Raw genomic sequence first — 26,470 nt, 5'->3', positions numbered from 1 at the left:
AGTAAAGCTTTATATCTAGCTCTTATTCTTGATTCTCGAATTAAATAAAAAGGATTAACTAATATTGGCTTATTTACTAGTATATCTTCGGATATATATAATAGACTAAAGACTAATTATAATATATAAGTAATCTTTTTTATTATTTTTTAATAAATTAATTACTAATTTTTTAATTTAGATATAAATATAATTATAATTTATCTCAAGCTAAATCCGATTCCTCGAATATTAGTATAGCCGATTCCGACTCTAATAACTTGGATATATATATTACTAATTCGTCTTCTAAGATAAATAATGAATTAGTAACTTATTTAGAAAAAAAGAAAAAGAATAAAAAAGTAAGTAAAATTTACTTAAATTATATTAAATAATTACCCAATATTCTCTTAATATTTTTTAATGATTTAGTACTAATATATATATAGACTAAGCCCTTAGACTACTAGAAGTCTAATGCCGCTAGAATCCCTGTTTTAGCTTTAATAGCTAGGAAATATCTAGGAATCCCAGCTTCCTCAGTCGCTAGTAAGAGATTCTTCTCTCAAGGTGCTCTTATTATATCTAAATTACGTAATAGACTTAATAAGAGTACTTTTGAGATAATATCTTGCTTAAAAAGCTGGGGGTTATTTAAAGACGAATTAGAAGAAATTAAAAAGGAAGGGGAAAAGGGGAAAAAGCGAGATTCTAAAGAGGATAATTAGTTTATTATTATAGAAAATCAGTATTTAGGTAGCTTTATATAAGTACTAGCTTAGTTTATATAAGGCTGCTTAATGTGTACCTTAGTTCTTTTTTATTAATTAGATATATGTTGTTTTACTTAAATCATGTGACTTTCACGTGATTATTCATGAATATTCATGAATAATTATTCTAATCTAATCAAATTACATAAGCATCCCGTTAATCAAATTCTATTCACGCTATTCATGAATATTCATGAATTATTCAATTAATCTGAATAATTTTTTCTCACACTGCTTGCAAGCAGCAGCGAGATTCCAAGGTTCTCAGGGAAGCTGAAATACAGTAGGCGAGCCTTCCGAATCTGTCCCCTATTTCTGGAGCCGAACCCCAGACAAACACTCTTCGCGGTAAACGAAAAGGTGGAACAAATTATCAATATCTCAACCCAAAAGTACAATTCAAGTAATTCTATTCTAATGTCCCATCATGGATTGCATATTCGAAGTTTATCCCCTTCGAATCATTCGAATGTTTCCAAGTTAGATGATTGTCCTGCCCCAGTTGATCAACCACGTCGACATTGTTGCCTCTTCATGTCCGTGGCGAAATCCTTACTTCGATGTTGAAGCAAATTTAGAAAATCCGGGTGACTATCCTCTCGCTCAATCATTCTGAGCGAACATGTGGAGCAGAAGCTTGTAAGTAACTCTTCCTGATTAAGCTGCATCAATGGGCAACGAATACAGGTTCTAAAACAAAACTCCTAACTTTATCACCCAACTGAATGAAACTTAGTGTGCCAAATTCACACACCTTAAAGTCAAAATCCATGTCTGAAGCCAGCAGCGGTACCACCAATCCACCTACGAGCAAGAGGCGCCATCTTCAAATTCGCAGCAGGGTTACCACAAATACCCTTGAGACAAACACCTGGTAGAGTTACAGAGGGGGCACCACAACAAGTTTGAATAGCACAAGTATCCCCCGTACTATTCCTCGACAAACAATCAAAGTCATTGGCGCATGGAGTGAGGCCGCCGCACACAGCATTCTGGCCACAGAATCCGTTGCTGGTGCCATTCCGAGTAGATGTGAAGCAGAAACAGGTGGAGTTGCCGCTGCAATTTGTGAACCCGCCGCAAGTCTGCCCTTGGCATTGAGTGGGACTGCTGGAGGTTGCTGGAGACGTGGGCGAGGTGGATGAAGAGTTGGTATATGAAGTGACAGAATGGGTTGGTGTTGATTTTGGGACCGTGATAGTTGTGACCTTTGTCTGATGAGCTGAGTCTTAAAGTCGATTCAATCCATACTTACGGGTATGGGTTCAGTTATAGTTGCGTGCGTGACCCCAAGGCAAGAACAGCCACTTGCATAGGCTTCTACATCCTCGCATTTGCCACTTGCATAGTCCGGAATAGTTGCATATGCCTGTCGTTTGGCGTGGAGTGTTGTTGTAGCAATGGCTACGGTGGCGAAAGTGACAGAGACTGTTGATGCTGGAGGAGTTATGGTAGTTTCCAGGAAACTGCTGCAGTCGCTGCTCGCCATGGCTTGATCAACTCCCATAAGCGCCCGAACACAGTCGTTATGCGTACATTTTGAAGATGCAATTTCAATGAACGACAGAAAGAGGGGAAGATAGAATTGCATCGTAGAAGCCTAGTGTACCCGGTATTCCAGCAAATCCACGATCTTAAATGGAAGTAGTAACGGAGATGAGAGGAAAGAGTCGACTTGAAATTGACTTGTTAGAAAGGCGAACGCATTACAGTTATACGTAGTTCACAAGCCAGTCTACCCTGGGTGAAGAAGAGAAATAAGTGCAACTGCAGTCGCTTTGTGCTGACTACAGCCTCCTAAGGTGCTTTACTGCGAGCTGCCTCAAAGTCGTTGTATGAGACGGTCCACGACACGACCATTACACGATCGTCGACGCATGCTCGTGCACACAAGGTTACATCGGGAGTTGACCTGGGTGCCACAACGTGAAACCACTTCTTTTGATATATTTCATACACTGGCATCTTTGCAGGCTTAGACTAGTAAAAGTGCGGATTATACCCTTGGTGGGGACAAGTTGAAGGACGTGAGCTTTTCCAAAGACATAAACGTAACTTAGAGTTTGCTCAATGCAGCATTTATTTGAATTTTTTGCTTATACTAGAGACCGCCTATTCAAGAAATTAGTTTCACAAATCTTGCAGATCCGAATAGCTCGAAATGCAGTGTCACGAAGAAACCGGAAACTAAGCAGAAGATGTAGAGCATTCGACATCTTGGAACTTTGCAAATCCAAGAATAGGGCAATGGGACCACATCAGCTACTTGGCAATCGGGATAGCTGCAGCGAGCAAGGTATTTTGTGGGTTCTCGGGTAGGCTCGCCCAATATTGGTCTGAGCAATACTGGATGAACACTCAAGCACGTGTCTCGTATTCGGACTCAAGCCTTTGCCATGAGCTTGGTGTTGAGAATGAAAAGCGCGATCTAAAACCTCTTCACAGGTCCTCAGACGAGCTTTCTGTGTATTTAAGAGGATAAAAGAGTAGAATATACAGCTTCCATTGTACACTTGTATCTCAGCACCCCAAGCATGTATCGTTTTACCACCAACGGCGCCGTGCTGGAAGTCTTAAGTCTTATTTCGGTCCGCTAGATCGACAACTCATTATGTCGAACGGCAAGTGGCTTACTGCGAGATCCCGCCCGGTATTAATCTACCCAGTCGCGGAGGACGGATTAGAGAAACCCAGCCGACCTTCCAAAATTATAGATATCGGAGGGGGAAAGAACAGTCCACTGGTAATGACACAAACCCCCCTGCTATGAGTTCTTACGAAGCGTACCTGAGAAACAAGGAGACTGAAGATCGGTATCACAAAACTAGTCCGGGAAATATCAGGGGATTGCAGTGTCACGGTTGGCCTGACCTCGACCGCCACTTGTGCAGAGTTCCCGATTCTCCCCAAGGGAATTTGTATCATATTCATCCAATGATCCTCTCAATTTCATCCCAACTTTCCAGGGACAAAAGGATGACCAGCACTCAGACCCCCATCAATTGCCCAAGCCTGGCCGTTCACATAACTACTCTCATCACTGCCCAAAAACAAGGCGACTCTGGCCACCTCATCGGCATGAGCTCCTCTCCTCAGAGGATTGAGTTGTCCAATCTTCTTCTCTGTCCCTCGAGATCTCGCTGCTTCGTACATAGGAGCTGTCATTCCTGTCTCGATGACTCCTGGGCAAATAGCATTGACGCGAATACCAGTTCCAGCCAATTGGTACGACATTGTTTGGGCGAGAGAAATGACACCAGATTTCGAGGCAGAGTAATCACTTGAACCTGCATTGGATCGAAGTCCTGCTACCGATGCTGTCACCACAATGCTGCCTGAAGGGTGTTTCTTCTCAGCAGACGTTATCATCATGGCAGGGGCTGCGTATTTAGCAGCAAGGTGTACGCTGGTAGCCATTAGCCAGTGAAGAAGGACCTCTCCAATAAATTTACCTCACAACATTTATCTTCAATGTATGTAGGAATTCATCTGCCGTGATCTCCGAGAAGATTTTGGGCTGTCCGACAATACCGGCGTTCGCAAAGAAGATATCCAGCCTTCCATACTTCTTCACAGCATCGTCAACAACTGCTCTAACGGCCTCCTCATCCGACGCATCAAACCTTCGAGTGTGGGCTTCGACATTGGGGTATAGCACAGCAAGCTCGCGCTTATGGGTCTCAAGATTCGTGTCATCGAAGTCGCAGATATAGACAGCTTTCGCGCCATTCTGTGCAAACTGGTGTGCTGAAGCTCGACCAATTCCGAGGGGAGAATTCGTTCCTAAATTACTCTTAGGATAGGTGCACAGGATTTATGATGATTAATACTGACCTGTCACGATAACAACCTTCCCTTTGACTCTCGGTCCATTGGAATCTGCGGCAATCTTCTTCAGGATAGGAATGTCTTCGAATTTTCCTTGATCCCCAATTGGTGCAACGAGTTGCTCACTGAGCGCCGCCAGCCTGCGCTTCGCAGACGAAGTCATTATGGTGCCTTGCAGAGAATAAATTCTAATGAGGAGAGAAGGTGATTGAAGTGGAAGAAGAAACAGAGAGAAATCTCACACTGTAAGCTCAAGACATGGTGATGAGAGGAGCTTAGAGTGTACCCTTGCTCGGGATGTTTGAATTGTCGGCTGCTTGAACCTGGGGTTGGGCCGAGGCCTGAAGAGCCAATGAGCGGCGATCTGTGGGTCCACCATTGGGTTTCTTCCTGAACGACAATGACCTTCTTTCTCTCTTCACATAGATATTACATAACTCTTTCGCTGCTGTCTCAGCATGTAGAACAAGCGTTTGCCGAAATAGAAACAGAGCATTGTACGTTCATTTCTCGATTATTGCCTGCAAGACCAACCGAGGTTTATTGGTCATCCCGGAGTTCAGCTTGAGTACAGCAACACATCCCAATCTTGAGGATCAGGAAAGACAAGGAGACCAGGCTACTCACTATTAGCTTTCAAGGCGCTGCATTGACAGTTCCCATCTTAATACTCAACTTCTCCGGATATTATAGATTAAATGCAGAAGGAGGGCTTTGGCCAATGTTTCTCTCTCTGATTTATGTACCTTGATGGATGCCACAGCAGAGTTCCATATACTCACGGCCTAGCATTACAGAACAGCACCTCCTTCACTAACGGTCTCACGCTTTAAGGCGTTGTCCCTGTCGCAAGACGACCCATTGATTAAGTGCCTCCTGATGGTAGAAACCGGGAATCTCCCACGGTGCCCCTCTTGCCTCTCCCCGTAGCAATGCGGGGACGGGCTGTGAAACGTTCAGGAAGTACCAATTACAGAATCTTTTAGGTAGTGGAAGCAACAAGCCTGAACTAGTCAAAATAGTCTCAAGGTGTTACATGAGAAAAATCGGGTCATACCAAGTTACTCCATACGCCATTTCACGAGCTCGGCTTTCTCGCAGAACTGGCGTGCTCGAAATTCTCTCATACCCGACAAAATCACGCAAAGCTAAGGTCAGAATATTTCAAGTAGACATGCGAGAATCCAAAGTCCGTTCGGATTTCAGATGAACGTTTATAATGTTTATGGTTCATATCTCCGAAGGAATGTCCCATCCCGGCGCCGTGTGAGGTCACGCTTTGGCCAGTACACGTACGCGAGGACGATGATGGCATTCCCTGGACGCAAGCTGCATGACCAGGCATTTACTCGTAAACAGGAAGCCTTAGACATACTCCACTCCCTCACCTCCCTTAATTTTTGCAATCCTGCCTTTACAGAGGCTTCTTTTGTTTCATGCCATTCCGACGCATTCTTTACGACAGTGCGGAGGTTGTCCAACGAGGACGCCTCATTTCAGTGCAGGAGATACGGTGATTCTGGGCGTAAGACGATGGATTTTGATGCTGGGTCCGCCGCACTGGAGAGAACGGCCTCGCATCACTCGAACGCCTCCGGAAAGAGCTCGCGATCACACACTGTTCGAATCAAGCCACGCAAATATGCCTCGTACATGTCGAGTTCTGCCAGTTCGATATCCGACAAGTCGTTGACCTCGTTCCCCTCCTTCTCCCCAGAATCGCCAAGAGACGAACGACCTTTGGCTCCTAAACTCACAGATGGCACGGCAAACAGTTCACGAAAGCCCTCGGATCCTGCAACCTCGATGGTGGAGAGCTTGACCACCTCGTCTCCTTCGCAGAACCGTGTGGGCCTATTTGACGATGCGCCTCTGGCCACGCAGCATGTTCCTGGCGCGATACACCATGCAAACGACGAGCACATCGAAAGATTGATTGCACGGAATGGGGCTGTTGCTCTGATCAGGCAGATAGCAGAAGATCTGGCACAAAGGGACGCGCAAATAGCTTCGATCAGGCGCAAGGCGGAGAACAGGGAGCGTGCACTGAGGAAGATCATCCTGGAATGCGGATTGTCAAGTTTGGACTTGGAGGCTCGACTGCGTGCTATTGAAGGGGAACAGAAGTCACCAACAGAATCGATTAATGGCAGAGATACATTTGCTAGGGAAGGGGGTCTGGAGGATCTTATGAGTGATGCGATGGGTGAGACGGTGATTCTCGGGGAGCGGGAGTTGACGAATAATGATGCTACGATACGTGCGGCTGATACCCTGAGAGCGTTGGAGAGCAGGTCGACGGCAACCCAAAGAGGTTGGAAGGATTATTTATGGGGAGGCACGAGCAGGAAAAGCAGTCAAGCGAGTAGTATCAATGGAGATACTGGGAATGGAATCGAACCTGCCACAGTCCAGACAAGTGGATCAGCAGGTCGAAAATCAATCATGCAGAACGGCCTTTTTCAACCGCCTGATACTGCTCAAAGCACAAGCCGTGCCTCTAGTCTGTCAGTTCAGGTCGCTACACCGAATCGTGATCGAAAGCCATCCTCTGGCCTCGCTACTTTGGCCTTGAAGCTGGTCGCTGGAACCACGATGACAAGTCGAGATGTTGTTTCTGGATCTGGTAATCGAGGTCGTGCGAATAGCACAGGTACAACCCCCCCTGGAAGAACACCATCAACAGCGAGCGTCAGAACAACGATGTCTGCCAGACCAGCCACGGTCAAGCCACTTCCGAAGGCGATACCTGGCGCTCGTCGGACTACTGCATCTGCATCTACAGGCCAAAGCGGTGCTCTGAGAGCATCCCAAGAGAGATGGGACACCATGGGTGCAAGCCCACAAGGCAATACCTCTGGTGTACTTCCCGAGAATTACGGTCCCGTTGAAATGGATACAATTTTGCCTCTAGAGGCACAGCCGCCTACCCTTACCCAAATTTACAACAACCAATACAATCAGGAATATCTCACTGATCGCTTCGGTTTCATTTATGATCAGCGACGGAAGAAGAGGCAAAGGGAGGCAGAGAAAATGCAGAAGAACAAACGAAGCAGCCGTGTTGAAATGCTGAGCAGTGCTCGGAGTGGGATGTCAGTAGATCTTGGAAATGCTACTTTGGACGTCGAGGACGAGAGACCGGATACCCCTGCCTCAACTGATGAGAGAGGCGAAGATGGGAAGCCAGCAAAGCGTTGGCAGGACTACTTGAAAATCGCCACTTTCCCAACTGAACTCCTCTCTCACACTCCATCTGGCGGCATCCCTGTGTTCGAGGTCATGGAAGGTGGAGAGGTGCCACGATCTCCGGGAATTATGACCGAAGAGAGGGGCTTCATTCCATCAGCGAGCACTGCTGCAGCCCGACCTGCTATTCCGGTGACTTCTGACAACGCCACTATCTCCACGCCTGATACCTCTGCGCCGCTTCCATCATCAGACCTGACGTCCGAGGATACTGAGCCTGTCAAATTATTGTTGAAGCAGCTTGGAGAAGTTCACGACTCTCTCCAACGAGAAAAAACTGTCAGGTGGAACGACTTCCTCCGCAAAGTCCGGGCTGAGCGTAAGCGTGATGGCGAAGCTGCGGCTGCTGCACTTGCTGCCACAGCAAGTACCCGCTCTGAACGACCTGTCGTTCTAATGCCGGAAGCAACGTTGGCTGATGGAGAAATGATTGGCGTCGCTGGATTGGGTAACAAAGGTAAAGTCGGAAGAGCAAAGTGGAACGAATTCAAGACGTTAGTCCTTGGTGGCATACCCGTTTCCTACAGGGCCAAGATCTGGGCTGAGTGCTCAGGGGCTGCTGCTCGCCGCATCCCAGGATACTATGATGACTTGGTAGCCCAACGAGAAGAAGATGACGACCCGCAAATCGTCGCGCAAATCCAGATGGACATCAATCGCACCTTGACGGACAACATATTCTTCAGAAAAGGACCGGGAGTCACCAAATTGAATGAAGTCTTATTGGCTTACTCTCGAAGGAATGCAGAGGTTGGATACTGTCAGGGCATGAACTTGATCACAGCATGCCTTTTGCTCATTATGCCCACAGCGGAAGATGCATTCTGGATATTGACTAGTATCATCGAGAGCATACTCCCACGAGGCTACTACGACCACAGCCTCCTAGCCTCTCGGGCTGACCAGCAAGTACTTCGTCGCTATGTCTCTGAGATCTTACCTAAATTATCCGCACACCTTGACGATTTGGGCATCGAACTCGAAGCCCTGACCTTTCAATGGTTCCTGAGCGTCTTTACCGACTGTCTTTCAGCCGAAGCTCTCTTCCGCGTCTGGGACGTCGTCTTCTGCACCAACGACGGCAGCACGTTCCTGTTCCAAGTCGCCCTAGCTTTACTGAAGCTCAATGAGACTCAATTACTGCAGTGCTCGACCCCAGCAAGCGTGTACACCTATATCAACCATCAGATGACAAACCACGCAATCAGTATCGATGGTCTGATCCACGCTTCGGAGGGGTTGAGAAAGGTTGTGAAGAGAGACGAAGTTGAGAACAGGAGAGCGAAGGCTATTGAAGCAGAGAAAGACCTCATCAGACAGCGAGAGGAGAGGAATGTTATCCGGCGCGCAGAACGCCTTGCAGCTGCAAACGGGACGATTCTCGATCTCGCAAGAGAGACTTCTGAGACCTCAAGTCTGGCACATGACGACGGGAGCGAGAATAATGGGGAACTGACGGTTAGAACGCCGATTCCGGTTAAGGACGAACCTGAGTTGGAACGTGGTTGAGGCATTGATTGGGAGCATAAATTGCGACAGGAGCGATTGGATGAATGGATGTCTTTTGCATTTGCTGCGGGTCTGGGAGATATGATGATACCCCTGTTCGTTATCAGTCTTGGGTGTAGATAGGTGGATGCTGGAGTTCGTAGAATGATGAGTCTTGATGAGAAGCCACTAGTGTGATGCATAGTGCGATATATGTCACTTTTGCAAAAGTGAATCATTGCAGCAATTTCGTCTGTTACAGCCTCAAGAGTGGGTAGTTCACACACTTCGTTTGTTGGCAACTCTTTGGCTCCTACTTCGGTCGGTACTTCAGTACTCTCCACTTCGTAGAACCTCTCTCTCCCCTCCACACAAACCAGCCAAGTCAACGCTTCCCATCAGCTTCTCAGAAAGTAGATGATTTGATTAAAAGCCTGATTTAGACTTGTCGAAAGATGGATTTTAGTTACGCGCGGTGAGCTGGTATAAATAGATTTAATACCACGATGGCTCCAACATTAACTGAAATGTATATATTAGTCACGTGACTTTGGTGGCGCACCTACAGTTGGTCCGATCCGAAAGCCACAAAATAAAACAAGTCTACCAAAATACTAACTGATATAAATCGTATTAATCAAAATTATCGTATATCTTGTAATAATTAATTCCCTTGTCTCCGAATTTTAATACCTCTAATATTGCGGGAGTTACAAAACACGTGATAATTTTTATACGAGCTCGCTGTGACGGCGGGATCGAGGCAATGGTACAAAGGCTCAAAGATCCAGGAAAATCCCATGTATTGAGAATACTAAGCTAAGGAGAAGAAGGAGAGAGAGAAGGAAAGGGGATAAAAGGAGGGAAATACTAGCTAAAACCACTGAAACGCCGGCTAGCTAGGTGAAACCAGTCATGTGATAGCCACCCCCCTTTGGCCCCCAGCCAGCGCCGTCACACTCGCATCGAAATTTTCGCGTTTTGTATGGTCAAAAATCAAAAAGTAATAATCGTCCGTGCACTTTAAAACTCGATTACTAATTAACCACGAATCGCATTTTAATCTGATTAACACGTTTTTTTCGCCTGGTTCTTCTCTATAATTGGATTACTTAGTAATAATTAATCAGGGTTGTGGTTACCCTCCGTAAAAAGTTATTGTGGGCCCAAAAGGGCGACCGTTTTGTCGCTTCTGGATCGGACCGACTGTAGAACTAGCGTCGTGTCAGCCTGTCAGCAATTTCGCGTTCTTGTCAGCGTTGAATGAACATTTTCAAGTCGACAGCCCTACCATCGGAACGGATGCACTATCATATCGATATTAGGTCTCCTTAGACGTTAGCTCCAGTCTATTTATCATGAGCTTTTATCGCTCTTCAGAGGGAGGATACAGTCCAGCATGGGGTCCACCTTCATCAACCCTAAAGTACACCACCACAGCCCTATTTCAATGTTCGACGATTGCTGATTCTGATGTTTGATAGCTTTTGTGAGGAGGTTCGTTTGATTACCTCATAATCTCTCATGGTTCACAAATTGTGACGAGATTGTCACTTGCCCCGTCTCAAGGTCCCAGGCTTTGTTTTCTACTTCATCGCTTCATATTTTCGAGCCTTATAACCTCATCTGGATGATGTTGTCGTTGGATTCAAGGCTGAAAAGACGCACCTGATATAGGACTATGAATTTACGCCATATATCGCAGAGCTCTTCAACACGCTCACTAACCTAACATACAGCAAGTCACCCTTCCACCAGAATGGCACAGAAGTTAATCAAGCCTTAAAGTTGGTCTCGGCATCAAAGGGCTCATCAACAGCCGTAAATTAGGAGAAAATGGCCTTGGATCTAAACTCGCTTACCTGGCGCTGATCAACCTGGGAATCGCGTCAAGTTTGTTCCACTCAAGTCTCAAATACTCGACACAGATGTGCGATGAATTCTCAATGCTCATTGCTACCTTTATCGTTTTCTACCGACTCCTGTCATTTTCGCAGACCACAATTGCTCCGAGTGTTCTGATAGGCAGTCTTTGTGCTCTGATGCTCGTTGTGATAGTGGCTCAGACTACCACCGGTGAGAGCACCGTGCAGCAGATTGTTTTCACGGGGATGGTTTATTGGCTTTGGCACATATGCTTCAAGTTGATTGGTAATTTCGACAGAGGAGAGGCGGTGAAGAGGAAGATGAGGTGGATGGCTATAAGTGGAATTGGTACGTCTTCTTCGGCTTTTTCTATTTTCATATTACCCATAGTTGCATAACAGTTGTTAATTTTATACCCAACAGCTTTCTTTGTCACAGGACATGCGTGCTGGGCGATAGACTTTTACGCTTGCGATGGCCTTCGAGAACTTCGGAGAAATATAGGAATGCCTTGGGCAGCGGTATTAGAACTCCATGGCTTGTATGTCCGACTTCTTCTCTCTGAGAAGGCACATTGCTGACCGAGATATAGCTGGCATATCTTCACAGGCATTGGAGTCTACATCTTCATGGGACTAGTTGAGTGTTTACGCTCAGCGCAAGGCAGGAACAAGATGGGTTCGGCAGGACTAAGACTATCAAGCGCTGGGACGTGGCCTTTCATGGTATATTTGGAGAACACGGCTACGCGGGCCAACACGAAGAAGGATATCTGAGATATGGCTCGAGTAGGCTCATCTGTGCACCGCAGGGAATGACAATTTGTTCCTACCCGGTAATGTACATTAATGAATGCATCGTGGTTGTCCTTGGTCCTTGGGATTAAACATAGAATGTACATACCAGCTCGAGAACTTTGGGACATTCCAGATTCAAGATCAAATTCACTCATCAATGTCTCAGATGCTCTTGGGATATTCTAGTTTGCCATTTTGCAGTCAATGTACTAGAGCATCTAAGACATTCCCGGTTCGATCTCCAATCACTCAGTCAATGTCTCGGATCTGCTTGGAACATTCTAACTCGTCATGCAGTCAATGGGCCAGATACACCTGGGACATTCTTTCAGTTTGCCACGAAGAGAATTGTATTCTTGTTATGTTCTTGTCCTTTTGGGTGAGACTCATCTCCTCATGGTACTCAGCTTACCAAATTCCACTCCCATCTACCAGCGATACCAATTCTAATGTTTTGAGGCGGCTCGTGGGTTAACTTAGGATTGTTGACAAAGTTGTATAAGGCACCGCCATAACAAAAGAATGCCAGGAGAGTAGCTGGATGTCGACCTAAGTGCCGCGGGAGGGTAAACTCGAAAGGATTGATAAGTAGAAATTACCTTGACAGTTATTAGTTGTCAGAACTCTAGTCAGTGAATGTAAAGGAAGAACCACAGCTTTGCAATCTTCGAAAGGTCGAAGATCAAGGTGGCAGAAGGTCGCGAGCACATACATACTAATCGCCGTCATGGTCGCCAAGATGCAGATGGTCCAGAAATACGACGTCGGTTAATTCTGTAGAGGGACTAGATATAATATTGCTTCGATGGAAGCTGGGATCAAAGGCACGCTAAGATACATTAATGTTAATGCTGTGAGTCTCGTGAGAAAGCGATTGTGTATTGTGTTGTAGACATCGACGTACCCAGAGCTTCAGTGGATGCTTTTACTGATTGAGGAGCATCTCTGCCGCTCAAAAAGCTGATAGTGAGCATGTTATGTGTTGGAAATGTGATGCTCTCACGCTGAGATGTTAGTGTGTCGAGTTGAAGATCGAGTCGGTGGTTGAGGAAGGAGGAAAGCAAGATCGAAGTTTCCTCCCGCCACTTGTATATCCGACCATTCATGTCAACAGTGTTCTGAGTAATATTCACTCTTCGTTTACACAACTGAATATTGTCGGATCTCGTTAACATTTTATCCCGGGCTCGTGCGGCGAGCTCGAGTCTGATGGATTGAGCCTGTCTATAAGTTGTCTCGGCAAAGCCCCTGAATTAAGCGAGAGACGCCTCAACCAGCTCCAAAGCCGTATTGTGTAGGTTTATAAGTTCAGACGAAATGCCTCGCGTTTTGCCATGCTTAATTCCGAAGTTTATGGCAATTGGCGAATTCTAGCCTAATGGCCCAGATTCTCTTGGGACATTCCAGGCTATTTTTTACCATTCCATGCACAAGTACTTTCTGGGACATTCAGGAATGGTGCTTAATGTCAATGTCCTAGATCCCCTTGGAACATTCTAGCACGCCAATTAACTATTCAATTGTCCCAGACTCTGTTGGGACATTCTGGATGCGAACTTTCATGTCAACACGGAAGCCCAAAAGGTCGAACTTTGTGCAGGTCAGGTTTCTCATTCCTGTCTTCGCCTCTCTTCTAGTTTCAGTCCTAGAGCTATCTTCAAAGAGAAACCTTGAAATGGACCGGGTAATGCTTGCAGTAAATTCCGCACCTTTTACGTTAATAATGTTCATAATCCTACAAGATCTCTCCTTCCTCCATGGACTCATCACTATCCTCATCCGAAGAGCCACTACTATCCCCTAAGTGCTCCTCGCTCGAATCACTCATATCAGTGTCCGAATCCGACTCCTCTCCCTTTTCCTTCCCAATGGCGACCAAATAGTGCATTTCCAACATAAACTTCTCCGGCAGGTCCTCCGGTGGGTGGCCCAGAACGTATATGGTTGGAAATTCGAGAACTTCCCGTTTTCTTAGTAGGTCTGTGAGAGTTTTGTCAAGGTCTAAGGGTACGAGCACCTTAGGGAATGAGGAGGGGGTGAGAGGTCGTTGGAGATAGAGGTGGTAATTCCTCTGCGGGATTGTTGGCTCGGGTTCTGGCGAGTCCTCTTTCAATGCTTCGGGTAGTGTCATGTATACTGGCGTAAAGTCCCACGTTCTACGCTCTGGATCCTGCAGTACTGATGTAGTCGAGAGTTGAGGAAGACGACCGGCGTCCAGCCTCGCCTTCTTTGCCTTTCTGGCCTGTGCCGCCTTGAATTTGTTCGCTTTCCTCTTCTTATCTGCTCTTTTCTCCTCAGGGCTCATAGCCAGTATCCTCTCCTCCTCGCAGATCAGATCGTATGCCTTCCCAATAGCGTGGTTCCCGAGCACACGATACAGCGTTCTCCCAGCAGGCTCCTCCCTCATCCACTCAACCTGCCAGTGAATCGTCCCATGCCTCCGATTCCAACCAGTCGTATTTTCTTTATTCCTTCGCATACCCTTCGGCGCAGTGATAACTCTGCACTTCATCTCGTGCAACGTTCTAGCAATGCATGCCTCACCACGCGCTTCCTTCTCATGTCTCCGTTTCCATTCCTCTTCATCTTCCCCTGCTCGCGCACGCTGTAATTCGCCCTTCGATAAGGCGTCTATGTCCTCGACGAGGAGCTTCTCAGATCGTTCGAGACGGTGTTCGATTGAGTGTAGGAAGTTGTAGTCGTGGTCGATTCCCGAGGGCGTTGCGAGTTCAGACATCGGTTTGAAGACTGTAGGGTCGCGGATACCGCTGCATGATGCCCATAGCTTGTGCCGTTTGGAGCATGTGAGAGAGCATGTGTTGACGTAGCAGCGCGGACAGGTATACTTGGGTGGATCGATGTGGCAGATGGAGCAGAGCGAGGAGAGGAGAGGATCCATGGTTCAGGTTTTGTCAGAGCATGGCAGATTCAATCTATGTTTAAAATTGATACAAGAGAAGCAATTTCCAAAACGTATGCTCTGTCTTATTGTTGTTGTTGTTGTTCTTGTTGCTGTTGTTGTTATACTGTACAAGAAAGAAGTCGCTTTGTCGTTATCAATATTTATCGGCACCCTATTATCACAGCCTTACCGCTAGAATTTCTTTCGCTAGCCAGCCAGCCGAGCCGACCCTTGCACGCGTAGCGCAGCCTTCCCTGAAGAACCTGCCGAACCTGTCCACAGGAAATCCTCGATCCCAACAACACACACCGATTTTATGCCAGGTCCTGCATCAGGTACCAGCCGTACCATTCAGAAACCCATCTATCCTGCCGACCATCATTTTGCCTTTAGATTAACTTCCCCACCGGCAAGCAGTGTCCATGCCGGGTGAGCAAGCTGCTCCGTGCTGCCGTGCAGAGTCTTACCTGCTGAAAAGGCGGTCACACCGCTTCTTAAGTAGAAGAGCACAAGGCAACGTCCTGTCATCATTTCTTCCCATCTTCCCACATCCATCCATCCTCAGCTCGCCTCCATTGCAATTGGCGTTGTCTTTCATTTAGCTTGTCCTTGTTTCCAGCGAAAAAGTTCTGCTTCCTCCATACCAAGACCGAAAAGCCTCACGGCATCTTATTTATACCTTATCAACGACTGTCTCACCCAGAAGTCACTTGATATCCCTCCAAAAAACGAAAAGATCAGAAGCCTCACGGCATACCGGCCAAGAAAATACATTCGAGCGAGTTCCTAGCGAACGAACAAAAGCCTCACGGCAGAACATCAACCTAGCAAACAAAACTACTCCTTACAGACATTCAACAAACAACACAATGCCACCACCAGCCCTCGTCCCCTGCCTCTCATTCGACCACCCCTCTCACCCCATATCCCACCTCACACTCACCCTCGACGCCACCATCCTCCGCTCCTGGCATGACACCTCACCCTACGGCATCTCCGACCCAAAGTACCCCTATTACGCCCTCGAACTCCTCATCTCCTCCTTCCACTCGACCCATAACCGCATCCTGGCACGGTACTCCGGCTCCCGCCTGAAGCGCGACGCCCTGTACCAGTTGAAAGGCCGCTTCTACATCTCCGACCTACTCGACGCGAACGGGAACTCAAATTCTTACTTACACATCGATGAAGCGGTCAGATTTCAGGGGCCGGGAACTATTAAGAGTTTTAGGAAGCCGAAGTTTGTGTTAGTGGCCGAGGTGCTGGAGTTGCGGTTAGGGAGGGAGAGGAGGGAGGATGGGTATACGGAGGAAGGGGATAAGGTGGAGGTGCGGTGGATGACGAGGGACACGTATCGGAGGGATATGGTGTATCAGCAGAGCTGTGCTTTGAGCCTAGAGGAGAGTGGGAAGGCGAGGAGGGAAAGAGAGGAGAATGGTGATGTGGTGGGGGAGTTGTGTTATTTGGAGGGACGGATGGATGGCTTGGATTATAGACGGTTGGATTGGGCCTGTACTGGGATTAAATTCTGTTAATGCAGAAGGAAATCATGAATCAAGAGTGTCAAGCAAACAGTTGAGTCTTGTTCAATAGAATGACTTTGATATTCTCAATGTGAAGTCACTAGATCATCTTCTAAAGCACCTCATGCTTGTCATGCTCCACCAACCCTCTCTCAACCCCTCTTCTTCATCATGCCCCCCTTATCGAGGAATGCAATGAAAACCTTAAAGAAACCTTTCTTTGGCCGAACCATCGCCAGGAAACTGTGTACGACCAGAGACACCCCGCTCTTCACCCCTCGATTCCCGTGCTAGCACAGAAATCCTCGCCCTTTTTTGCATATCAATGAATGAAGTAGGCCTTAGTGGGACGAGCGCCAGCGATTAGGCTGGGCAGAACAGATACTACGTATGACCCTAGCCTTTAACGGCAGAGAAGATGGGGAAGAAAGGGAGTGATGAAGGATTGGAATAGGAGAGGGTAGTTTGGGCTGTTTGCTTGGGTTGGTGGCTGGGGCAAGAGGGGTTTGAGTCACGGGCGGTGCTACTTAGTTGTGACGCATTGAGGCCAGAGCTCTTTTTGTGACTTCACACTCTCATTCTGCATCTCCAGAGGATTCAGGCCTTGAGGGAAAGAGTTGAATAATTTAGCCAAAGAGTAATATATTCGAAAGTATATATGTACCTATACCAAACATATCCACCAAAAACATACTCTGGGTATTAAACAAACGTCCAGAACAAAAATCCTATTTCTCTTTCCTTCTCTTCAGTCCATCTCTCTTGACTTCACATCACTCCAAATTTTTCTCACAATCAAGTGATAAGTCCTACATACATTCCAGAAAAACACAAATGAATAGCAAGGCCAGCAGAGCGACTTAATACGACAAATATCCTCCAGTATAACGCCGTCCAAAAAAGACAAAAAATGCTCGACATTTGTCATGTAAAGGTCAACCTAGTGACCACCCAGAGCGCTGAGTCTGGCGCCAGCAGGTCGGTGCACCAGGCCTGCTTTGCTAGTGATCTCGGTCCCGTTCATGCCTTCGTTTTCACTTCGGCCCTCGATCTCCTCGTCGCTGTCCTCGACGATCTTGGTCGGGATGTCGGTGCCAATGTTGTATTGTTGGCTGCTTCGCTCGGGGGTTGTGGTCGCACTGGAGATGGACATCGATGTGCTTGAGCGGTTGTGGATGAGGTCTGGGGTTGGAGGGATGCTTGAGGCGCGCCCGTTTGGATGAAGGAGGCTGTCATCTCCGTTCTCTGAGCCGCCGTTGGAGTGTCCGTCATCACTTGCGGTGACTGTCGACAAGTTGCTGGAGCGGTGGCCGCGGCTTTGGCTCAAGGCGAGTTCCTCGGCTTCAGCATCGGCGTCATGGGCTAGTTGAAGGCCTTCAACGGCGGCGGCACATTGCTCGCTGATGTTTCGGATGATGTGGGCGATAGCATCGGTCTTGTCTCTCAGGTGGCGGTCGGCAACATCGACGATGCTCATCTGGCTGTAGCGCTTGCTATTTCGGAGGCCGTTGGTGAGGCGTGCTTCCATTTCTGGAGTCATATCTTCACCGTTGATTTGTTTGCTGTGTCTGTAGGATCGTGATGAAGCACGTGAGTCGACGAATGCAGGAGTCTCCTCGCCGTTCTCTCCAACTTTGCCCTCCTCAGCGATGTCCTCAAGATCATCAGCCTCATCTTCGAAACCGCCCTCGATGTACTCGGACAATTCTGGGGCCTTGCTGAGGGAGCGGACGATGTGCTCCATGTGGTGAGTTTGGCCGCCGATCAAGCTGCGGAGGTGAAGGACGACACGTTGAGCCTCGTCACGTTGACGAAGGATGGTCATGTTGGTGTGTTGTAAGGCAGACAGCTCCTTCTTGTTTCGTTTCCGCTCACGCTCAAGCTCTTCAGCAATCTCTTGTTGAAGAACCAAGGCCTCAAGAGCATCGTCACGTTGTTTCTCGGTGCCAGAAAGGCGGGTGGTAAGGCGAGCCGCATCGTCCTTCTGTTGGTCGATGAGGCCAGTAAGACGTCTGTTCTCACGCTTATGATTCTCAATCTTGACCTTGAGATCTTGAGTCTCCTTCGTGAGCTGCTCTGCAAATGCCTGGAATTTGAGGAACTATAATTGTTAGCACGAGTAACCCTAAGATTGGATGAAACCGAGCTTACTTGCTGTTTCCAGCTTTCGAGTTCCTCGACAAGGAAGTTGTTTCTTTTCGTGACCTTGCCGAGCTCCGTGTCCATACGGCCCTTGAGGTTGATGAAATCTTGCCAAGCCTCAAGTGCATCCCTGGAGTACTGGTTCCGTTCTCGAACAATCTCATTCAAATGTCTCATTGATACCTTGGTCATGAGTGGTTTTTTTACTGCCCCACCAAAAACGGCTTTCATGCCGGTGTTCCGTCCCTGTGGTGAAACATCGATTAGCAAAACATGGAACATATAGCCTACCCCGGGTATATGAGATCAGACGTCAACTTACCATTTTCTCGCAAACGTGATCCATGACAGCCATTATCGCATCCTGGTTCCACCATTCTGGGTCTTGGATTGATTCGACTTCACCCCGCATGACAATGATCTGGCCAGCTGGGACCAACTTCCCCCCTCCATACGCCGACCGGAGATGTTGTGGGACACCAGATGGTGTGACATCGCCGTTCAGAGCTTGAGTCATACGGTTAACCATCTTTGTGCGCTGACCGGCGGTCAAAGCAGTAGGAGGGCTCGAGGTCAAGACAAAATTTCGGTCTAAGTCGACCACCAGAGCATCGGTGGGTGCTGTGAAAAGCGATCGACATTCCGCTGTAATACCAAGAATATATGGTCCAGGCTCTTGAACGAGCTCCTTCGCATGTCTAGCATGCACAACTGGAACGTAGAGACCACTCCATTCGTAAACACGGACGCAGTATCGGATTGTCTCAGCAGCCACCGTCAGCATTGCTGGGTAGTGACTAACAAAGATAATACGCCGAGTTGGCGATAAAGCTGCTTCTATGACACCAACAATGTTGGGAATAGAGAGACAAGAGAATAATGGCCACATTGCGAAGTTCTGGAAACCAGTTGGAGAGGAAGGGAATTGATAGCAAAGAGCATAATCCTTCATGTCGATACGGACAAGGTCATTGAGTCTGGGAGCTGGGAAGCTGAGAATGCGCGAAACCTCCTCGGCGTGGAAGAGGTTTGTGGCTTTGTTCCAGTGGATCCACATACCCCTCAGATAATCACCCAAAAGGTTGTACAATGGATATCTGGAGAGGAATGACAGACAGTACGGGATCCAGTAGGTCTCATCAGGGGAGTCATAGAAATCGGATTCGGTGCGCCTTCTCAGATCACGAATCGTCTCTGCACGCTTCTCATCTGCTCTCGACCAAACACGGAGAGCAATGCCGTAAAGAGTGTGAGAAGAATCTTGTTGCAAGACGAAAGAATGGTGCACGCAGTGCGGTTGGCTGCGTCCAGTACAGATCTCAACATCGTGGGGGAAACAGGCCTATAAATTTGTTAGACTCCAATTGCAAGTTTCCAAGAAGATTCAGCGCTTACCCTCATTGCAGCATGGAGAGCCCGAGCAATCTCATTATCTTGCTCCAATCTAGGGCTGCTTCCAAGAATCTCCGGCAACCAAAATTGTCCAACAGCTCCCTTCATGTGCCCAATCTTTCCCTGCGCCGGCGCTGGTGCCTTTACCCATTGCGACGGCTCTCGTCCAACACCACATACCATGTACGCATGAGTAAGGGTCTTTGGAGTCCGCTGTTGAGGTTTGACAGCCAATGTAGAAGGAATTGGTTGGGTGATGCGAGAGTGCAGAGAAGATGTTCTGCTGGGGATGATGAGGTTGGTGTCTCCTTGGTCGCGAGTGCCTGGACGACCGTCACGGTCGCTGGTTCGCGGTCGGACGAAAGAGGAATGGTTATTAAGTGATGGACCCATGGTAGCGGTGGGAGATGATTTGTTGTAAATTGTAGTATATCAGAATCGAAACGGTCTGGATCCTATGTTTCGGAATATACCTGATATTGAGGGGGAAGTGTCGTAGCTCAAGCACAAGTCAAAGGATGTATCGGCAGCGGTGCAAGAAGTCCGTTCAAACGACGGCGGGTTCAGTGTAGAAGGGTAAGGAACGTGAGGAGGTGATGCTCGGACTTGGCGGGTGAAGGTTGTAAAAGTCGCTGCTCGTCGACCAGCAAGCTACAAACGCAATTGCTAAGAAAATGGCCCACGAACAAAGTTGATGCCGTTTATCAACCTGTTGCTGCTACTGCTACTGCTTCTGCTCGTGCAGAGTGTCGTGCAGTTGGCGGATGCAGATGCAGTTCGGGAGTGAAGAAGGAGAGAAGTCACTGAGCGCACTGAGGAGAAGGGAGATCACACACGAAGAAATGGGCGTGGATTCGAGCTTGCCGGGGGCTGCCCAGGAGGGAACAAAAGTGGACTGGGGTCTGAGCTGCCCCGGTTGAAGCCGTTCAGGAGATTGGATCCAGCGGGCGGTGCCTGGACCAGCTAGGGTGCCATGGCCCAGCTTGGTGTTGGGACCGAAATTTCTCTCCGAGGATCAGGGGCCCATTCATAATAATTGCCATCTTATTAAACTTTCACCCTCGATTGTGGGGTGCTTGTTGCTATTGTAGTCAATGTGCAACTGCTGCATCTGCTGCACGGATTTTCCAGGTGCAAGTGGTGATCTTTTGGCGTGCAGATAAGTGTTCACGATTCGGTGCAGCCTCCCCCACCTGCGTACGGCTTTCTGAGCAGCGCTGTTTCCGACTCTTTGACCCCTTTCTGCTCTCGAGCAAACCAGCATCGACCAATTAGACTGAGGACCCAGAGCAAAGTCGCCGACTGCCCAATCATCTGCGCCTGTTGGCTGGGAGTTGTTGGTGGCACTGCGTTAGCCGGGTGCTGAGACCTGCAACGCTGCTGCGCTTGGACCGCGTGGATGGTGCTGGGATCTTCGGGCGGAGGCGATTTGCAGAAATCCAAGCGATGCTGCCGTGGATATGCACCACGCCAGACGTGTTTAGCGGCCCCCCCGGAAAGGGCCAAAAGCCTACGCCCGCGTCATCTGCTTTTTATTAAAAGAACAAACGGAGAAAACGTGGAGAGCAGGAACATCTCGTTGCTCAGCTTCAAGTAGACCGGTCTCTCACTGAAGGGGGACGTAAGGAAGGAATAACGGAATGACTATGCATTCAAGATGGCTTGTTCCGAACTGCTTCCTCGCCCCTTTCCCTTTCCCCTTACTTTCGTGATCCGTCACCAATGTTTGTTGGGGTTGCATTCTGCAGGCCAGCCAGCCACTGAGGTTTCGACCCTGGCGGGGTCGGGTGTGATAGTGATAAGTGATGAATGAGGGATGGACTCCTCGAGATTAAGAGGACGGCATAAGGGAAATCACACCCGGACAAGCAACGATAAGCATCGGGTCTACCGAGTCGACGGGTCAGGTCACTCTTCGAGCTGTGCTCGCGTAAGTCACGCTGTGGCACGTCTCTTAGGCTTCTTGTGAAGCCTAAAAACACAGATGGCCACGCTGTAATCCCACCTTCTGCCCGTGGTTCAGCCGTGGTGCCCTGGAATCGGTGACCCTGTGCCACTGCAACGTATTCACTCAGGGGTAACACAGGCCATTGTGCTTCCCCAATGCGTGTCTCGTTTCTGAATGTCTGGAGTCGAGAATTTAAAAAAAGATTAAGAATTCCCCGCGGAACTTCCTACAGGCTCCTTGCATCCTTGAGACAAGCGTCCACCACTGGTGACTGGAGGGAAAGTCACTGCCACGTGATCACTCGATCACCTCCTTTCGAAGAAATAGTGCAAATCGAATCATGAAGGGTGAGAGCTAGGGTTTGAGAGTGGGGGGTTTCTCGGGAGGACCGAAGGGAAGACTTTTAGCTGAGGTCTCGAGCCAAGGTCGCTTACCAATTTAGTTAACTTTGCATCTACCCCACAACAGCCCGCCTTTTTGCATCATTTTTAGAGCCAGCTGATCTCCTATCTAAACCTTCCAAGGCGACCGAAATCGGATGGGGTCTACTAAAGCTTATTCAACGGAGACTTCTCCTTAATCGGTTCCAAACATAAGTATCCTGGATGCTCCCAGGCCTAACCGTCGCCGCCCTGGATTCTCTGTGTGACAAGCGATTGGGCTGCACGTTCTTTACCCTTGAAGTCCTCAAGAATAACATTTTACCCTCCCGCAAATCTTCGAAAGCCTACCAAGAGATGGCGTCGGAAGATTCAGTCCGATGCCGATTTGTCAATTCCGTGTCTTTCAAACGACTTGCAGTTTAGGAAGAGCTGATCGAGTTGATCAACCCTTCACATTCCGTGTTCACACCAGCAAATCCAGAGTCTAGTTGCCACTTCCTGGGACACTCCCTCGGTGATTCTTTTTGAGAACACGATGTTTGTTTAGTCAGTGAGTTAGCTGTGGTTGATAGGACTTTGCGAAGCCCAGAGCGGCGGGCACGCAAGGCTTTGGCTTCAGACGAGAAGAACCAGGAGTGTATTGAGCCAGTCTCGCAAATTTTCATTGCCATAATAGCACACATGTTTTTAACACAACTGGCAGCGGAGATCCCGACAGCTTTTGATCCTGAACTTCCGGTCCAGTGGGCCAATATCCCAATTCCAGCCTGACGGGGAACGATGATATCCGAAATATGACGCCGGGGTCACTATGAGCTTACCCCACGAAGTTATATATTTTCCGAGATTATTGAGCCTGTTAAAACATGTTTCAAATTAGGTTCACTTTGGCATGGTAAATTGATTTGTGGTTGGTTTGAGCTGCAGCAACGTCGAGTGACGTCCTCAGGTCTACGCAGTACGCAGATAGTCCCAAGCATGAAGTTATCTTCCGATGCCGATTTCCAGCGGGTCCGGTAACACAATCGAGTATCAATTCTTTCCAACAAGAGCATAATATTGATTCAATTATCGAAGTTGAGGAGTTGGCGGGCTTCTCTTGCGGCTTAAAAATAGCCCTCCGCAAAATTTTGAAACAAGGACAAGAAATCAGCTAAGATAAATGTTCACAGGGCTGCAATTAAGAGGCCTCCTACGTCAAGACCGTGAAAAATCTCTCATTAGCGGACCTTCCTCTGTTGAATTGGGTTGGTTTCTCAGCGACGGAAACAACGACAATTTAGAGGGAATCAGTTTTGCCAGTTTTGGAGATTTAGTTGTCTCCACGAGCTCCTTCCGTTACCCCATCTGTGGATTGAGTGGGAGTTTTGATTTTGAAAACATCTTTTATCTTGCAATACGACGGGTTTCACTTGGCTATTCTGCCCTTCCCCGGCATATTTCTTTTCCTTACTCTGGAGCTGTTGAACGGGTAGAGATATTGGACGAAGGAATCATCAATGGTTTCACTTTCCCACTTCAGAGATATATTGTCGATATGCACGCGCTGCCACGCTGCTGCTCTTCATCCCTCACCATCTTTGTCGACTTTTCAATTGGTCGTCCACTTCAATTCTGTTTATCTGTCAATGCTTGCAACGAGAAGTATTTCAGGTCACCATTCTTATTCGGTCATCTTATCTGTATTCCTGGGTTTCCCATTTACACTGTAAACGGAAGCCAATTTACGAGTCTGAATGGCCAGCGGCTTACTAGCGCGTTATCAAACAACAGCTGATCTCGCCGAAGTATGAAACACCAGGAGACTGCAGCAATCTATCAGTCCAATGACTCGACCTTACGAGTTTAAAAATCGTCGCATCTATTTAGATTTAGGCGTGTAATATATAACAATACAGTGAAAAATGCTCTGATTTAGCACCCAGGCTTCCCCTTTCGCCTCCAAGCCCGTACTGTACTAACCTCCATGCCACAACGGGTTGTTTGTCAACGGCGTGAGATGAAAGTACGACTTACAACAGAAATTCAAAAATGGTCTCGATTTCAGCCAGATCGCTCCAAAGATGCAGTATGCACGCAACATCACGCAATTGCATCAAGGGTCCCGGGGCAAGATCTTGAAGGAAGTGTGGACTTGTAACCATGCAAGTGAAAATAACCATAAAGTACGGAATAAAAACTTGCCAATTAAAGGCTTTGAGAGGATTACTAACTTCGAAGATAAGCTTGGCTGGGAGTTAAAGAACATGCATCGTGATTAAATGGCTGACTTCCTCCTGACGGAGGGCGGTTTGTGGCGGGCCAGAGAACGCAATCATGGTCTGATTATTGTCTGAACGACGAATGTGCGATGTGCAATAAAACCATCTGAATTAAGTGGATTTGAGATCTAGAACTTCAGTGAAGTCTGTCGAGATTGGAGTAGCTACTTTGAGGAAATATTCAGCGTCACGTGAACATAGTCTCGGAATAACTACTTATCTCTGCTTCTAAACGCAGAGACGTCCAAATGGTATCATTGAAAAGGGAGATGCAGTTTAATTTAGAAGAAGTCTTGAGGTGTAACGCCCCTCGCGCTCAAGGATTCAACGTTCAAGAATGTCACGTGTCGACCCATTTTACGAGCAACCTTATCTCAAGGCTGAAGAGAGAACCCACGAAAGCTTACCCCTCCATAAATCTCACATCAATCATTGAAACAACTGCAGTGGAGTCTGCTCCGTGCTGTCGTGGCACTACACATCACGTGTAACAGCCCGATCTAGACCGCCTGAAGCCCTTGGCTTTCCTCACGAAAGATTCCAATCGGGAAAATTCCCAACTCACCATCAGTGCTGAGCCGCAGGAATGGTGGTTGCTTTGTTGCACATCGGTATTTCGTCAGGAGAAAAGCTCCTGGAAGTCCTCGGAACAAAAGGTCCTACTGCAATTGACATCCCGCTAGTGATGTCAGACAGACGCAATGGTTGGGATTCCCCACGTTCGCATCTGCGTGAGTGCAAAGGAGATAACTGGGGAGGGGTAGTGAGGGTGAGGGTGAGTACTTGAGAATGTTCGTCGCTTGTCGCTCTGATGTTCCAAAAGCCGTTGCCATTTCGCTTGAGAACTATTGGAGATTCACTTGATAGTTCCACCTATGGACAGTCAGGATCAGAACACCGAATGAAAAGTAAGATGAATAAGACGCTATCAGCTACTCAAGCCTGACAATATAACATATACACCGGTAGATCTTAATGGTGCTGGCACATCAGGGCATCATCACCCACCTAGTCGTTTTCAAGTTGTGCAGAGGTTTGCAGCCCCTTCCACATCCCGCCGCGAGGCTGGCCATAACTTCGACCCAGCCTTGAAAAAATTATCAAACATAAAGAAGAGAGGTCCATTTTGAGCAGTGTGCTCTTCATAACAATGTAATCTCTTCGAATTACAGTAAATCAATGCCACATCGATGCCACAAGAGCGAGTTCTGGTTGGACCGGCTGTATCTCCCGTTTCAACACACTTCACACCAAATCGCTGCTTTGTTTTGGCATCCTTGACATCCCTTGATCGAAATCTTCGATCACTTGCTGGATTTGAGAGCCGAACTTTTCGTCGAATCTGTTGGTGTTCTGATTTCTGAACTCAAAAGAATGGTTGGTGGGTGACGTTCTCCTCCCGAAGTGGGGTGTGGGGCGACCCGGCGATGCACCCGCACGCCCCCAAGAAACTCAGCCCTTCTGCAGGGCCCTGAAGGCTGCGAAATGCAACAAAAGTCGGGAGAAAATTAGGAGACACGTGATAGTTCTCTTTGACACTTCGGCACTGAAAGCTGAATTGATGATTGTCAGTTGAATATTAGTACATTACATCGAAGAAGTTGTCATAGATATCATGAAAAATAGCGCCCGTTGACGCTGTCAGGATAGGAGGGTTGGGCTGTTCATTGCCCAAGATTCTCTCTGTAAGGCTCTCCCTAGATTCCTCATGAAGGATCTTAATCATTAATACAGGCCTTTGGTACAAGAATCTTGGCTTCAAGACTCGATGATTGGTAAACCAGGAAGGCAAGGAATAGGGATGGAGGTGGCTCAAGCCAACCGTGGTCTTCTGCAATGACAGCTCCATTGAGAGAGGCCGGGTACATCATGGTGATGTCAACGAGGATACCACAAAGTCTTAGTGTTGAATTTTTCAGAGTCATACCTTCCTCGA

At 47.7% G+C, this 26,470-nt stretch overlaps 9 protein-coding genes across 9 annotated transcripts; 5 read left to right on the top strand and 4 right to left on the bottom strand.

The window, feature by feature from the left end:
- Positions 1-461: 461 nt before the first annotated feature.
- K444DRAFT_512762 (uncharacterized protein) lies at positions 462-629 on the top strand (the record flags this gene model as incomplete). The annotated part of the gene is made up of 1 exon (XM_024873498.1): positions 462-629. A coding segment is annotated over one exon (168 nt), but the record flags the coding sequence as incomplete, so codon positions are not given.
- An 880-nt stretch (positions 630-1,509) lies between these two features.
- K444DRAFT_659614 (uncharacterized protein) lies at positions 1,510-2,244 on the bottom strand (the record flags this gene model as incomplete). Its single annotated transcript, XM_024886371.1, has 2 exons — positions 1,510-1,969; positions 2,011-2,244. The coding sequence occupies 2 exons, from the start codon at positions 2,242-2,244 to the stop codon at positions 1,517-1,519; spliced, it is 687 nt and encodes a 228-aa protein (XP_024742276.1). The 3' UTR covers positions 1,510-1,516.
- A 1,460-nt stretch (positions 2,245-3,704) lies between these two features.
- On the bottom strand, positions 3,705-4,746 carry K444DRAFT_519044 (NAD(P)-binding protein; the record flags this gene model as incomplete). The annotated part of the gene is made up of 3 exons (XM_024873920.1): positions 3,705-4,161; positions 4,208-4,538; positions 4,590-4,746. 3 exons carry the CDS (start codon positions 4,744-4,746, stop codon positions 3,705-3,707), a joined length of 945 nt encoding a protein of 314 aa, XP_024742275.1.
- A 1,186-nt stretch (positions 4,747-5,932) lies between these two features.
- On the top strand, positions 5,933-9,517 carry K444DRAFT_607927 (TBC-domain-containing protein). Its single transcript, XM_024879263.1, has one exon. It carries the CDS (start codon positions 6,117-6,119, stop codon positions 9,339-9,341), a length of 3,225 nt encoding a protein of 1,074 aa, XP_024742274.1. The 5' UTR covers positions 5,933-6,116; the 3' UTR covers positions 9,342-9,517.
- A 1,088-nt stretch (positions 9,518-10,605) lies between these two features.
- On the top strand, positions 10,606-12,232 carry K444DRAFT_607925 (alkaline phytoceramidase). Its single transcript, XM_024879262.1, has 6 exons — positions 10,606-10,746; positions 10,805-10,817; positions 10,998-11,058; positions 11,109-11,534; positions 11,610-11,727; positions 11,779-12,232. The coding sequence occupies exons 1-6, from the start codon at positions 10,679-10,681 to the stop codon at positions 11,960-11,962; spliced, it is 870 nt and encodes a 289-aa protein (XP_024742273.1). The 5' UTR covers positions 10,606-10,678; the 3' UTR covers positions 11,963-12,232.
- Positions 12,233-13,411: 1,179 nt separating this feature from the next.
- Positions 13,412-15,018, bottom strand: K444DRAFT_607924 (uncharacterized protein). The gene has a single exon (XM_024879261.1). The coding sequence runs from the start codon at positions 14,880-14,882 to the stop codon at positions 13,719-13,721; it is 1,164 nt and encodes a 387-aa protein (XP_024742272.1). The 5' UTR covers positions 14,883-15,018; the 3' UTR covers positions 13,412-13,718.
- A 736-nt stretch (positions 15,019-15,754) lies between these two features.
- K444DRAFT_624954 (uncharacterized protein) lies at positions 15,755-16,420 on the top strand (the record flags this gene model as incomplete). Its single annotated transcript, XM_024882462.1, has 1 exon — positions 15,755-16,420. One exon carries the CDS (start codon positions 15,755-15,757, stop codon positions 16,418-16,420), a length of 666 nt encoding a protein of 221 aa, XP_024742271.1.
- Positions 16,421-17,348: 928 nt separating this feature from the next.
- Positions 17,349-20,335, bottom strand: K444DRAFT_624953 (uncharacterized protein; the record flags this gene model as incomplete). Its single annotated transcript, XM_024882461.1, has 4 exons — positions 17,349-18,509; positions 18,560-18,796; positions 18,873-19,892; positions 19,946-20,335. The coding sequence occupies 4 exons, from the start codon at positions 20,333-20,335 to the stop codon at positions 17,349-17,351; spliced, it is 2,808 nt and encodes a 935-aa protein (XP_024742270.1).
- Positions 20,336-23,196: 2,861 nt separating this feature from the next.
- K444DRAFT_178439 (uncharacterized protein) lies at positions 23,197-24,186 on the top strand. Its single transcript, XM_024870798.1, has one exon. The coding sequence runs from the start codon at positions 23,436-23,438 to the stop codon at positions 24,048-24,050; it is 615 nt and encodes a 204-aa protein (XP_024742269.1). The 5' UTR covers positions 23,197-23,435; the 3' UTR covers positions 24,051-24,186.
- Positions 24,187-26,470: the final 2,284 nt, after the last annotated feature.

Source organism: Hyaloscypha bicolor, assembly GCF_002865645.1.
Source record: "Hyaloscypha bicolor E unplaced genomic scaffold K444scaffold_16, whole genome shotgun sequence".
Taxonomy (NCBI): Eukaryota; Fungi; Ascomycota; class Leotiomycetes; order Helotiales; family Hyaloscyphaceae; genus Hyaloscypha; species Hyaloscypha bicolor.
Note: the sequence above shows the minus strand (reverse complement) of the source record. Positions and strands in the feature narration are given on the sequence as shown.